Here is a 14,293-nt window from a genome sequence, read left to right as displayed (position 1 = left end):
CCTCGGTGCCGTCCCTGTTCACCCCATTGCCTCCTGAGATGAGCCCCTCCTCTCGCCCCGCCCTTCCCCTCCACGCCCCTGTGATAGATCGGTCCGAGCTGGGTCCCTGAATGCCTCACTAGGCTAAACTGGATGCAACCATTTCCCATGTTGGGTAACGAGCAAAATCCATGGTGCAAGATATAGAATTGGGTGCACATGAAGGAGTTAATTTTCTGGGCTCAAGATGTTTGTTTTCAGAAATAATGATTTACACTTGTGAAAATAGAGGCACAGGAGAACAATAATAATAAAACCTGATAAAATGTTTATATGCAAACTTTTAATTGTATGTGTTACCTGAACTTAAAGGTAATTAAGCCCATATGTGTTGGAAGGCATTAAAAATACAGTTCGACAGACATCAGAGGACACTGAACATAAAGACTAAAAGCAACACTATTGCTGTGTTCGAAATGCCATACTATACTAGCACTACATATTGATTTGGCCAAAATGTAGTATGTAGTATGCAAATAAAGCAAAATGTGCAGTATGCCAAAAATACCCGGATGTCGTGCTGACTTGGAGAAAATCTCCAGTATGCATTGGATCAGTCTACTTCGCCTACTGTATCCCACAATGCAAAGCGCTGAAAGATCACAGCAGCAGTTGAAATGACGGACAGTAGCAGCATTCCAACAGCAGGGGGCGCTTTAGCTAAAGAAGCAGCGGTTATTGTTTACTTCCGCCTGGCGTAGCATACTGCCAAATTAATTTGAAAAGCTCCTCCATTCTACATAATACCGCTGAACACAGTATGCAGTATATAACATGTAGTATGTTGTATATAGTATGGCATTTCGAACACAGCTAAAGTCTTCCAAATGTATAACATTTAAAAACATAGCCTAGCCTAGCATAGCCTATCATCACAGTAATATAATAGATGGTATAATCAGAAAAAACTCTTTACTTTAAGAGTGCTCCACGAGCCAAAGTTAGCAAGCTAGTGGTACAAGAATAGCTGGAAGTTTGATACAGTAGGCTGTTACAACAAGCCTGCCCCAGCACTTTTACAGGCGAGTTATCCGTGTTAGAAGTCAGGCAGTGCAGGTTAATGCGTTTCCAGTCCATGTTTTATATGTATTATGCTTGTATCATTCATATATGTTTCTAGTGTCTATTCAGTGTTATAAAGTATTGGTCTTTTTATATATACATAAAGATGCTCTTGTATTAGTTTTTAGTATTTAGTATTTTTATTGTAATGTTGAATGTTAAAGCTGCTCGTACGATCTAAATTCCCTGTGCGGATAAATGAAGTACTCTGACAATTATTCTTGATGGTTTCTTCAGAGCAGTTGGCACATACGACATTGAACTGGCTCCTACGCCTGCTGCTAATGATGTTTTTGTTCCTTGGGGTACATCGTCGTACTTCTTTGCAGATTAATATTCTGTAATGTACTTTTATTTATGTGCAAATAGCTAACCCTCTTTCCTATAAAATGGCATATCTGCAAAAGCGAATTCATTATTACCTGAAACGTAATGGACGAGATCTGGCGATGTAATTCACTTGCTTTCCCGACAACATCAAACCTTGATTAATAGTCAGTCAATCAAAAGTTGGCATGGTGATGATGGCAAAGGCCTAAGTGTCAAAGAAGTGCCAATCAACAGATGTATGCATTCATACTCAATTGCTCTGCCTTCGGGAGCAATTTGGAGTTTGGTGTCTTGCCCAAGGACACTTCGACATGACTGTAGCAGTCAGGTCGAACCACCAACCTTCCAATTGAGAGACGACCAACTCTAACACAGCCACTCTTTTTTTTACAAAGAACTGTAATACTCATCCTTGTTCTTTCGTTTAGTGTCTTTTCTCCAGGTGTCCATGTAGTGTTCTGGATGCTTTTCCACTTCTTTCCCTGAATTCTTCCCTCCTTCATTATCTGGCTATAATCTATGTTTTGCATCATCATAATGCACCCATCCATTTCCTGTCAAACAAAACTGGAAAGCCCCTGCCCTCGTCAGACAGACATTTGCTCTGGTAAATATAGATTGATCTCCATTATCAGACATGTATCCACACCGCAACTTACTGTGGCAGCCAACTCTAAAAAAGCAACCAGGTCATACGCAAGCAGGGTAAATGACAGGCCAATCAATGGTTGCTTATTGTTGGGACCTTGAGCCCTCTCTGATTCAATTACCTGCTATGATGAGGAAGGGCAGCCAGGCAGGGAGGCAGGCAGGCCGAGCCCACAACACTGTGATTAATGGGGCCACGGCCAAGGAAATGGGTCATACAGACAGAGAGCAGGGGAGGACGCAAAGAGAGGAGAGGAAAAGAGGAGGAATTATGGGCTGAGGCATCAAAGAAAAGGAGCGAACAACAAGATAGAAAAATAGAAGTTAGAGGATAAATTGGGAGATGATAAAAGAAAAAGAAGAAAAGCAGTTAAAGACAGGGGCAGTGCCAAACGACATGATGGAGAAGAAGAGAAGGAAAAAGAGAGGGAGGATGGATGTGACGGATAAGAGGATTTGTGGGGAAACAAGAGGAGATGAAGGGGAGAGAAAGACAATGTGAGTGAAGGTGTGGGAGCTGACTGTGTGGCCCTGAACGCCCCTCTCATCCTTCATCTGGTGCTCTTTGAACTGCTACTCTTCTGTTGTCCTCGCTGTCCCTCCTCATCCCCGTCATCCACTGTTCTCTTTCTTTTTATAACATTCCTTCTTTATTTATACCCCCTCAGCTCGTTTATTCCTTTCCTAACATTTTACTTCACCTCCATTCATTCTTTCCACTCCTTCCTCTTTCTTCTCTTTCATACCCTCCTCGCTCCATGCAGTCTCCCCTACGAGCTTTCCTCTCTCACCGCTCCATGTTACTCTCGCTGAACTTTCTTTCACACTTCCACTGTCATGCCACCTGCCTTTCAAAGTCTGCCATTGATCACGCTTGTGTCCGTGTGTGTGTGTGTGTGCGTGTGTGTGAGTGATGAGGAAAGTGGGGTAGCCTGCCAGCAGTGGTAAAAGGCGCTTAATCAGAGTGCTAACAGATTGAGAAGCCTTCCTGCCTGGGTGAGAATTAGTGCCGGACAGATTCAGTTAGCCAGTCCATGCTGAGCTGCTACAACTCCCCTGAACACACACACTCACAAACACACACTGAAAATCATGAAAGGATCTGGTTGATTATGAAGATATGAAGGGAGTTACCAACAACACTCGTACCCAAAGAAATATTCTATTGTGTTGGAATGGGTTGTTCTTTCTTGCAGATGATATTTCGTAGGTTATTCTAAGACTGTCCACACAAAAAAACTGCCATACAGCTGATCTGGACAATGTCAGGAAATGTTTAGGAGTGCAGTGAATGTGTGAAAATGGCTTATAAAACATGAAAGCCATCGAAAAACTTTACTCGCACACAACAGAGATAAAAAAAAACAGATTCTACCCACACAACAAAACTTAACTAATATTTAATGCTGCTCATTAAACTTGGACGTTTTTCAATCCCAGCTAAAATCAATAGTAATCGTCCTTTAGTCTCCATGAACAGTGTCATCGGGTTTTTCAAAGACACACCTAAATTTACTTGAGACTAACTGACGTTATATAGAGCGTTACAAATCGCCAAATCAATGTCCCTCTAATGTTGTTTGAATAGGATGCCTCCCAGCAGCAGGAGGGAAAACGGATGAATCTGATATAGATTAGCTGCTCCAGAATGAGCACATTTGTTCAACAGGGAAAACATTTTCAAAGTCACTTCTAACACTCAAAGATTAGTTATGATACTACAACTGGGTCTGTGAGTTTATAACAAACGTCTCTGTTATTACATGCTCATATTTGGTTTGGATTGGAATCACATTGTTCCCCGTAATTGCTTCACCGATGATGGATAATTGGCAGACAGATTAAATTAAGTTGTGGGATTCATTAAATTGAGTTAAAATAAGCGGAAGGATTCGTTTCACCGTATTAATGGTTTCAATAAAATGTCCCGTCTCAGCAGCATGAGGGATCGACTCTCTTAACTGACTGATTGATTTTACATCTTAAGGATATGAACAGGTGATTTAACTGATACTTAAGGTGCTCGTTAACGGCTATCCGGGCGATTTAAGCATGGACGCACTTTATACTAACACCTTAATCAAAACCAAACTCCCTAAAAACATTGTATTTAACTGTGGTTGTGGTTTTGCAGGACATTTCAAAACCCCATAAGCTGTTTCTTTTTCACCCAGAAGACAACTGTGTCCTGTTTGAAACAAAACAAAACACTGTCGTATAATTTTAACCTAAACCAGGATCTTTTCCTAAACCTAAGCAACTGTTCTGGGTGCCTAAATATAATCAAACAAATAGGTTCAGGAAAAGTTCATGATTTGCACTAAAGAAAACGCGGCTATTAAATTGATACCAGAATTCTGATGACCCTGATTCTGCAAATGCCAAGGGTTTCATCAGTGGGCCATAGGCTCAATCACCATTGTGTTACCTCATTCAGTGATAGATAGAGACTTAACAGACATTTATTTCAATGAAATTCTTCAAGATTATTACTTTAAGTCAATCTTCATAAATTAGTCGTCAAGCCCAGATACAAAATCAAGTTACAAAAGGTTAAATATTTGGCAATGATTAGTTAAAAAACAACTTTTAGGGATATGCTTCTAAAAGCTCCTCCATAAAAGGACCAGAAGATACTGATGCATCTGACTGCATCAAGCAAACACTCGGTTTGATGCAGGACATTAGGATCCGCCCCCGGCTGAAATATTGTCTTTTTAACAGTCCAAAATGTGCAAAACTCCAAAAGTAAGGCCATTATTTTAACCTGCTGTGCTCTCCGACAAATGCCTGAAGGGCACACACTGCAATTCCACCACAATTCTACAAATTGAAGCCAAAATATGCTGACCTCCTTCACACCTGTCCAGTAGCATTTGGAAGTTATATTGTGTCAGTTTCACAGCGGAGAAGATTTGAAGAGAGAGTCATGTTACTCTTTTTCCCTATCCCACGACGACAGGGTTAAAAATCCCCAGCACGGCAGAAAATATGTGAGAAACACCAGGTTGGAAGATTAATATTATTGTTTACATTCTGTATTAGTTAGCTGCGTCTTGGCTGATTTATAGGGTGAGTAATAGAAAGCACCTCCTCCTACACTCTACCTCATGTGCACTTGCGTTTCCGGTGTGAAAGACTGTTAACGCTTTGGGAGCAAGCAAAGAGAAAATAGACCTTACATCATCCCACAGGTGACAAATGTATACTTGGATGCCGTTTAATAATTCTGCATTGAGGATGTCTTTGAAAAATACAAGGAATAAATCCCATTTTGTTATCACTATGTACATCTGTGATCTATACAATCACCTGACACACCTTGTATAAACTGGTCTCATTGGAAACAGATCTGAATACAGTCTGTAGGTAGATATACGTTGCTTCAAGACACTGACAGCATGCTTTCCTTCTCTGCGGGTCATTGAACTCACATGGAGGAAGCACTCAATCAATTTGAGGTACTGAGGCAGAGCCACTGAGCGGGCGGCTAAATTACAGTCATGCAGGTTGAGTGCGTCACATGCTCCCAGACTCCACTCTATTCCAGCCCATTTAACTGACAGAGCCAGGCAGCGGCACTCCGCACATGCATTTCTCACCAAAATATTACCATATTGTCACACTGAGAAGTGCTGCCAGACGACAAAAATCTCTTAAATTAGAAGGGAATTGGGCAATTTGAATGCAAAAAGAGGACTGTTTAAGAAGTGCGTGGCAAACAGGAGAATGGTTCTTGAGCTATGGAGTTTTTCTGCAGGCTCAAACTGCAAATAGCCTCAATAAATCAATACAATTTCCTTGGTCATCCTGCCATAAAAGTAATTTCTTTTTGTTGATGAATAAAGGGCGTAATATGTGTGGACAAGAACAAGCACAGTGGTTTAAAATAAGTATTGTAGTACGCTTTCTTTTACTGTGAGAACTGCGGCAATTAGACTCAAATTTGATTCATGTTTTGCACCTTTAACACAGTCCAGACTAAAATTGAAAACAAAGTACTTTGTTCTTTAAATTGAAAGCAGAAACACAAAGAAGAAGAAGAAGAAATTGATTGAACACCGTCAGATGTCTAACAAACCATCCACAGGCTGAAAAAGATTAGATCACACAGCTGCATAAGGCACTCTCCTCCAGGTAGACTGCCTAATGCTCTTGAAGACGACAAAGCCCCTCATTTGTACTAATTTGTGTCCTATTTAACGGACACTGCTCTGCTCTGGGACTTTGCCAGAGGTGCAACTCTCACCAAAACAACCACAGTGTCACATTAAAGCCCGGCCCCCCCCCGGCACCTCCTCAGCAAAAAACATGTGGCACTGCTAAAAATACCTGCTTTTGAATCATTCACGTCATACACTATTTAGAAGGCTCATGCATACTCATGACCCTATGCAAATATGCATCATCAGGCTTTGACTAGAAGGGAATTCAATTAATGCAGCAGCTTTGCTGCACTCCACACTAACAAACAAGAGTGAAGCAGCAGCATGCGGGGAAATGAACTCTCATCTGAGTCTCTGTTATACTTTTAATCTTCGAACAAAAAAGGGTTTTGTGTTCGCAACTGTTTTCCCCAATGCATAATTAAAGGTTTACTGAAGATTGCTCTAGTTTTTACAGCACAAGCATTCCACTCACAGACGGATGCACAAAGACAAGCAACGATCAAGACAGGAGGGAACGAAGTCAGTAAGTGTATAGGGCGTTAAACTACATCCTCAATGTCATCATCAATAGCATCAGTATCATTAAGGTCAGAGGTGTTCATAAAGAGCTGGATCTTTAGCTTCTTCAAAGGGACTCTGAGGACCGAAAGGAGTTTGGTAGCTCGTTGAAAGCGACATAGAAGGTAAATCCAATCAGCCCATGTCAGCTCACATAATGCTATAAAGCAAACTGATGTCATGATATTGTTACCTAAGCAAATAACTAACGTTGGCTACATGCTAATCCATCCATTATCCATCCATCCATTATCTATAACGCTTATCCTGTTCAGGGTCGCAAGGGGCCTAAAGCCTATCCAAGCTGTCACTGGGCAAGAGGTGGGGTACACCCAGGACTGATCATGGTCAATCACAGGGCTGACACATAGAGACAGCCATTCATGCTCATACTCACACCTAAGGGTAACTTTAGAGTCACCAGTTAACCTAACGAGAATGTCTTTGGATTGTGGGATGAAGCTGGAGTGTGCGGAGAGAACCCTTGCATGCACGGGGAGAACATGCAAACTCCACACAGAACAGGCCCCCTTGGTCCGAACCGGGATTCAAACCAGGGACCTTCTAGCTCTAACCCTAGCCTCTGGTAGTGCAGAACTTTGACGTTTTTTTAAGGCAAAGGGTTGGCTTAAGTTGTACTAAATCATACTGCGTTAATGTTGTCGCAGTGAGACAAAGCCTGTGTTTTTCAGGTCACACTGAACTCCAGGCGGCAGAACCCAGTTTTTCCCCAGTACACACATATGCCTGTTGCCTTCCACATTAGTTTATTGCACATGTATATTTCACAGATAATTAATTGTTGTGAACAGAATGTGAGTATAGTGGCAGTTGAGGCTTCAAAGGGACAGAGGAACCCTTGAATTTTTCCCTGCAGTGTGAGTCATTATAAGATACTCGAATATTAAGAAACATGATGATCTGAAAGTGTTCCAGTTGCTTAAGCTTGAAATATTTAATGTCGTATTCCATTGAAGAGAAGAAGCAGACTTTACCAAACTGATCTATAATGCACTTTCACATCACAGCAGAGGGCGCATACATACACACACACACACACACACACACACACACACACACACACACACACACACACACGGTTAAAGTACAGTAAAGCTGTGACACAATCCTTCTGCCTTCTCCACAGAGATCTCCTCCTCTCATTTCCTGCAGAGCAAGCTCATTAAAGAAATATACACAGCCTACATTCCTTTTAAAGTGATGTAAGTCTATAATGGCATAACAAGTGTTCTTTGATAAGTGGCTTTTGCTCTATCTGCACAGAACTCAGACTCTTAAAGTAGCAGCGGTGTCATACGGTGACAGCGGCTGTAACAGTGGGATTTTAACAACCCAAAAATAATGACTTTTTGATTATTAATGTGGGTGTTTGTCTTGAAATGATTGAATATACTGGAGGAATCATTTTGGGTTGCAGTGCCGCAGCAGGGAGACGAGGAAAGGCACAGGCTAAGAAAAACTAACCTCATAAATCATTCTAATTAAGACAATTTTTGCCACCCCCATTCACAATTTCTCCACCGGGGTGCTCAGCATTAGACCGGAGAGACTTTCCTCTCATTTTCTGTACAAACTTTTTCTGTCAGAGGAAACACTTTGGCGATTAATATCCAAAATTCTGCACATTTTACATGCAGCTTAATTGGGACTGAATCTTGTCAAAGAACCACAAAGTTTGCGAGTGCTCATAAAATGTTTCTAATTTAGAAGTTGGTCCTCGGTGTTGTCACAGGGCCCACAGAGACAAATTGGACCAGTACGACCCCTAAAAGCCACACCAAGAGTTGACAGTTTGACTTCATACTTAATGAAAACTATAACCAGAGCATGAAGAAAAGGGGGGCATAAATAGCTGCTAAACAACATGCCTAAAATAAGTAATGAATAATCTAAATTCTTATAATAATGTAAGTATGAAAATGCGTGTCCACCCCGGACTGGTCGCCAGTAAATCACAGGGCTGACACAAGAACCACTTATAAATGCTGATTTTCTCTTTTTCCATTGCCAGTGGAGTATACTCCTGTCGGTCTCTTTTACGCTGCGTCGCCATCTGACGTCACAAACGTGCCAGAAATAGGGTAAACAGTGCAGATGTTACGGTGGTTAGGTCATTATTGTATCTATTGTTCATTCAGTCTGTTTAACAAACTCGGCGCCAACAAATTTGGAACGATGTTCGAGTGCTGCTGGGACGGAAGCGGGCTGAATTTGTAGTTGAGATGACAAGGAGTCGCAGAAGTTAGCGATGGAACATAGCAACGTGCCGGAAAGGGGTAGGATATTAGCATTTCGACACAGGTATTGTGTTCCTATCAATATAGATCGGAGCTGAGGCGATAATTACCCGGGTCTACTGCAGAGTCACTTGACCCGGGTCTGAATGCCGATTGTAACCTTTCCCATTAATCAAAAAAGGGTGTTAGTGGGTTTTTGACCCATGGGAAAGTGGTTATAGAGACAAACAACCTTCCATGCTCACACTCACACCTACGGGAATTTTAGAGTCACCAATGAACCTAACGAGCATGTCTTTGGACTGTGGATGAAGCCAGAGGGAACCCATGCATGCACTGTGTGTTGTACACCAGCTACAAACATCTGAAGTTCTTTGTTTGTTTGTTTGCAGGGCAAACTTTAAAAGCTTTAATGAGGGGATAAATGAATGCTGGCATAATAACAACAACAATGTATCCTCTTGTAAACACTTTGATTGTACATTTGACACATTTAAATTTGTTTTCGTCTGATTTTGGACAAAATAAAATCCTGAGACTGACTAACACATCATGCAGAGTAGAAACAACAGTATCTTAATCGTCCTATGCCCTCTACACTGAAACTACAAGAGATGATAGCATCTAAAGTCTCCTCACTCAATGCACAGGCCCTCATAACACAACACATGCACAAAAGTCAAACTTCCAACGCAAGCTGAGGTCGTGTTAGATTTTAAGGACATGGACACGGTTCCTACCGCTTTGCTGCTGGGCGCGGTGTGTGCCATCCATGGCTCCATTGGATCCCACTGTGGAGTTGGATGTGACAGGCTGCTTGAGTAGCGAGGCAGTGTGTGTGTGAGCGTAAGAGAGCGTCAAGTGCTCCTATAGTGCATGCTCACATGGCTGAAGGAATGCCATGTATGGAGCTGGGTGTGTGTGTCAGGAATATTGTATGAGAGCTGTGATGGGTGAGTGTGTGGGGTGTGTATCTTAGACTGGAGCTAATCAAGTGTCCCCTATAGGACATGACTGTAGTCATAGACGCCAAGAGTGTCACTAAAGTGTGTATGTGTGCATCCAAGTGTGCAGGATGCTCGTTTATCTCTGGGCTGTTCTGTGGTCTGCTGAGCCACTCCTCCACATCCATCCATCTATCCAGTCTCCCATATTAAACTGGGTAAAGTGTCAATCAAAAGTCAGCTGGGCTCCTGAAGCTCAAGACTATAATAAAAATGGGCTTTCCTTAATTGTTGAATTTATGCTTTAAAAAAAACAGACAACCTGAAGCTAAAAACATTTTAATGTTCCCAGTTACAGGATTGCATTGGTTATGGGTAGTTATGCGTTTCCTTCAAAATCATCAAGAATACCTACAAAATTGTTGGGCCTTATACTTATATAAAGGCGACAATCAGAGCGAGAGACATGTAACAAACCTATTTTAATTTCATGGGACCTTTAAAGGCTGCTGGTGCATTTACATTTCAGCCAACAAAACAACACAATTTAGCATTCATGAGCCAGTTTGTGTGCAAAGCAGCTTGGTCATGACAAAGAGCAAGAGGCAAAAACCAACATGTTGCGAGCAGGAAAAGGGGACAGTGCCAGAAGCGAATGAGAGCGAGAATGTGAATGTGCTCGTGTTCGGGGTGTCAGATGTTTTTATGGAACACTTAAATTATTCAGCCTTGTTTGCCTTTCAACATCTTCTTCTCTGCTCCTCTGAGGGTTTTGCCAGGGCCCGTCATCGCACTGCCTGATGTGGTGCTGCCATCTTCAGGCCTGAGCTGGTAATGCAGGTGCTCTTACAATAACATACCATCCACTGAGCAGTTGTTCTCAGGCACAGATCAAAGAGTAAGAAGGTTCTGAGGTGAACCACGCAGCTCAGTTATAGATTTAAGTGATTATTTCTGTCTCTGTAGTTGAAAACAAAGCAATAACTGACATCAGCTGCTGCAGTCCACTCTGAAGCTGCAGACTATTGGACTCCACAGACAGTCAGGGGGCAAGTGGAAGCAGTTCTTGTAGAGGCTTATGGGACTAACATCAAACCATAAAAACACCCTGCTGTTTGAATGATGTTATCAGTACATGACTTTAAAAAGAAAGAGAAGGAAAATCTGGCTGTCATACGTGCTGTTATATTGCAGGTTTTGTGTTTTTCCATCCTTCCTGTAACAGTCTATAAATAGTAGTCCACAGCATTTGGAGACACAGCTGGTGCTGTTCCCTCCATCTGCACTTTAATGTATCTACAGTATGTAGTGTGGTTTTAATGCTCATACATGCATGCATACACACACACACACACACACACACACACACACACACAGACACACACTCACATCTACTAAGGTTTATCTTTTGACCTTGCCAGCTGCACCTCACATACAATGTTCCATGATTGCATTAGGTTTACGTTATGTTGCATCATCAACTTTGTATAATTCTCTGTTGATGTTCCCATTCTTACTCAGAGAGAAAAGCAAGCATGACGCATCACTCACACAATATGAAAGAATAGATCATTTATATTCCTGTTGAGTAAGTCTACGTAGCCTGCAATCCTAGCAAAGAGCTTAACTTAATCTTTTATTTATTGCTCTTTGTTCATCTTATTCCCAATATGGGCTTTAAAATCTGAGAAAGAGTCAGAAACCTCTGACAATTTGAGATTAAAGGACTGCACTGGCCCTTGTTAAAGTTTGAATTAATAAAAACTCTTGAAAGCATCTTAGACAGACGACCAAACTACTTTACAACCCCCATTATCCTGCAAAAAAGTTAACTAAAAAGAGAGTTGGTTTAGTCAAAATTCTTTCATCATTTTGACCTTGAAATGTTTTTATTTTCCCTCAACAGAGCACAAGTTTGCAGTTATTGCTAGTTGACGATATTCTTTAAAAAAAAGAGAAGATATTTAAAGTTATAATCTCAAAGATCTCTTTGGCGACAACTATGGCGGTAAACGCATCACTAACTTTTTCCGCAAATGTCGCCACAGACACCCAGTCCATAAAATTACTATATACTGCCAATGCAAAGGCTTTCATCAGTGCGCCAAAGGCTCAGTCACCATTGTGTTACCTCATTCGCGAAAGATTTAACAGGCATTTTTATTTAAATGAATAATCTTTGAGATTATTACTTTAATTAGTATAATGTCCGAAGTGATTACTTTTCAAACTCTATGAAGAATACCAGGAGAATATCTTCTGAAGGAGGAAAATGCACATCACTATTTTCAAAATAAATATATATGGCTAACCAAAGAAAACGCATAGACTCTGAATCCAGGTGATTTACAATGGGCAGTGATTTCACCCCGCTACAGTTTGCTTCAACAATAAACTGATTCATCTACAGGTAGCTGATTGATGGGTCGTCAAATTGGCAATCATTGTGAGACATTTCGGCTGAATACACACTCAGACATAGAAGGCTGAAAGTAAGAAAGAAACTCCAGTAATTAAAAAGAGAAGCATTTGTAGAGTGAACAACCGTGTCATTCACATCTGACACTAGATTTGTGACAAGAGTCACATCTTGATCAGCTCACAAGGCTTCAGGCTTTATAACCATTGATTCCTTCATAACTATTTTGGTTGCATTTTGTGCAACAAACAAGCACCTTGGTAAAATATAGAAGACAAACAGACTCTCCGTCTTGCAAAATGCCCCATATGGTCGCCTCGTCTGTGTCTCCTGCACTACATCACTCAGACAAATGCTTTTAAGCAGATGTGGCGGGAGAACACAGGTGGTGGCAACACACACAAATCATTTTTCAACATGAAAATTCATTGCAAAAAGACAACTCATCTGCATTAACAAGCATAGAAAAAATAGCTGAAGTTTATCATTCTGGTTGAATTCTATCACATCTCAAATTTAAGCAGCTATAGGATATGTCATTGCATACAGTGTTCCTGTAGCCAGGTGTTAGTTATGTAAGACAGACTTCAGACAGAATCAGTGGGAGGTAAAAGCTTTTTTAAGAGCAATTAGTGTGAGTGAAGTGATGTGTTTGCAGCCTGTGAGAGGAGAAGGGATGTGACTCCTCTGACTCTGACAGGCAAATGAGAGATGAAGAACACAGGCTTGAGACAAACTGTGGAAATGAAAGCGCTGCTTCACAACACGTCCCATACCTCCTTTTTTCTGCTGCTCCCTAAGTCAATTACTTGGAACGCTGCCATGCCGCCCTCCATCATCATCTCATCAGAGCTATATCCATCTCATTCTCATTCACTTGAGCTGTGGTACAAGCATTATCTCCCCAGGAAGACTTGTCACATTACAGCAGGTGGAAGTGGCTTGCAGGAGCTAAGTTAATTATGTTAACTTGGTTACATTTGTCCGAGAGCACACTCACACATCAATATTCTTTGCATGAACAATTTCCAGAACTGATGCACCAAATTCAGCAAGGCCCAAACCTTCCCAAACAGCACAGACTCTCTCTGCTTACACATGAACTGTGTCCTACCTGTGTGACTTTCTCTGTGACGTTGTGCGTCCGGTCGATGAGCTTGCAGGGAGCTATGATGTCCATCTCCCCGGTGGGCAGGGCGATGAGTGGGTCAGGTTTGAAATCCACAAAGTTGAGGGTGATCTGAGGGATTTTTGATATGGTGCGGTACCGCATGAGGTCAGAGTCCGACGTGGAGTTCAGTATATTGGACTTACTGTTTACTGCACCTGCAAACAAACACAAACAGAAGTGAAAATCAAAGGGAATAACAAAAAAGAGGTGTCTGTTATTCCTCCTTCCCCCTTCCTCACCCGTGCTGCTGCTGCCCGGCCGGACACTCGCTCTCCGGTTCTTCCGGTCCCAGTCGGGCCTCATGGCCTCGATCTCGTCTACTGAGGAGGCGCGACGCATGCTGAGGAAGCTCTCCCGCGAGCGGCTGTGCGACAGGGAGCAGTTGGAGCCCGAACCGTCTGGGTTGAGGCTGAGGCGGTGGTGGTGAGGTGCTACGCAGGGTGACGACTGGGTGAGTGGACCCACCAGGTGAGTTCTGTGGTGAGGAGGAGGAGGCGGGGGTACAGGAGGGTCAGAGCCCAGTAAGGTGCGTTGGTCCTCCTGGCGGTCTTCAGGCCAACTCTGTAGAGCTGACCTGGGAAACAGAAGAGGACATAATGGGTATTAACACGGTTACAGATCTGGAGTCATTGAACTGTACATTTCAGGTTTAAGCCATGTGATCGGTAAGTGTCTAAACTAAACTGAGAAATCTT

General features: G+C 42.1%; 1 protein-coding gene across 1 annotated transcript in view; it reads right to left on the bottom strand.

Annotated features, from left to right (window-relative positions):
• kcnh2b (potassium voltage-gated channel, subfamily H (eag-related), member 2b) overlaps window positions 1-14,293 on the bottom strand; it is a 281,118-nt gene that overhangs the window by 106,748 nt on the left and 160,077 nt on the right. The window contains exons 5-6 of the mRNA XM_069667808.1: window positions 13,838-14,172; window positions 13,542-13,753 (exon numbers count right to left, since the gene is read on the bottom strand). Of these exons, the coding sequence (XP_069523909.1) occupies window positions 13,542-13,753; window positions 13,838-14,172 (547 nt within the window). The remainder of the gene's footprint in view (window positions 1-13,541; window positions 13,754-13,837; window positions 14,173-14,293) is intronic.

Source organism: Semicossyphus pulcher, unplaced genomic scaffold (assembly GCF_022749685.1).
Source record: "Semicossyphus pulcher isolate SPU_LCO1_2020_fin unplaced genomic scaffold, fSemPul1.0.p SCAF_18, whole genome shotgun sequence".
In the NCBI taxonomy this organism is placed as follows: domain Eukaryota; kingdom Metazoa; phylum Chordata; class Actinopteri; order Labriformes; family Labridae; genus Semicossyphus; species Semicossyphus pulcher.
This window is presented reverse-complemented; position numbering and strand designations above follow the sequence as displayed.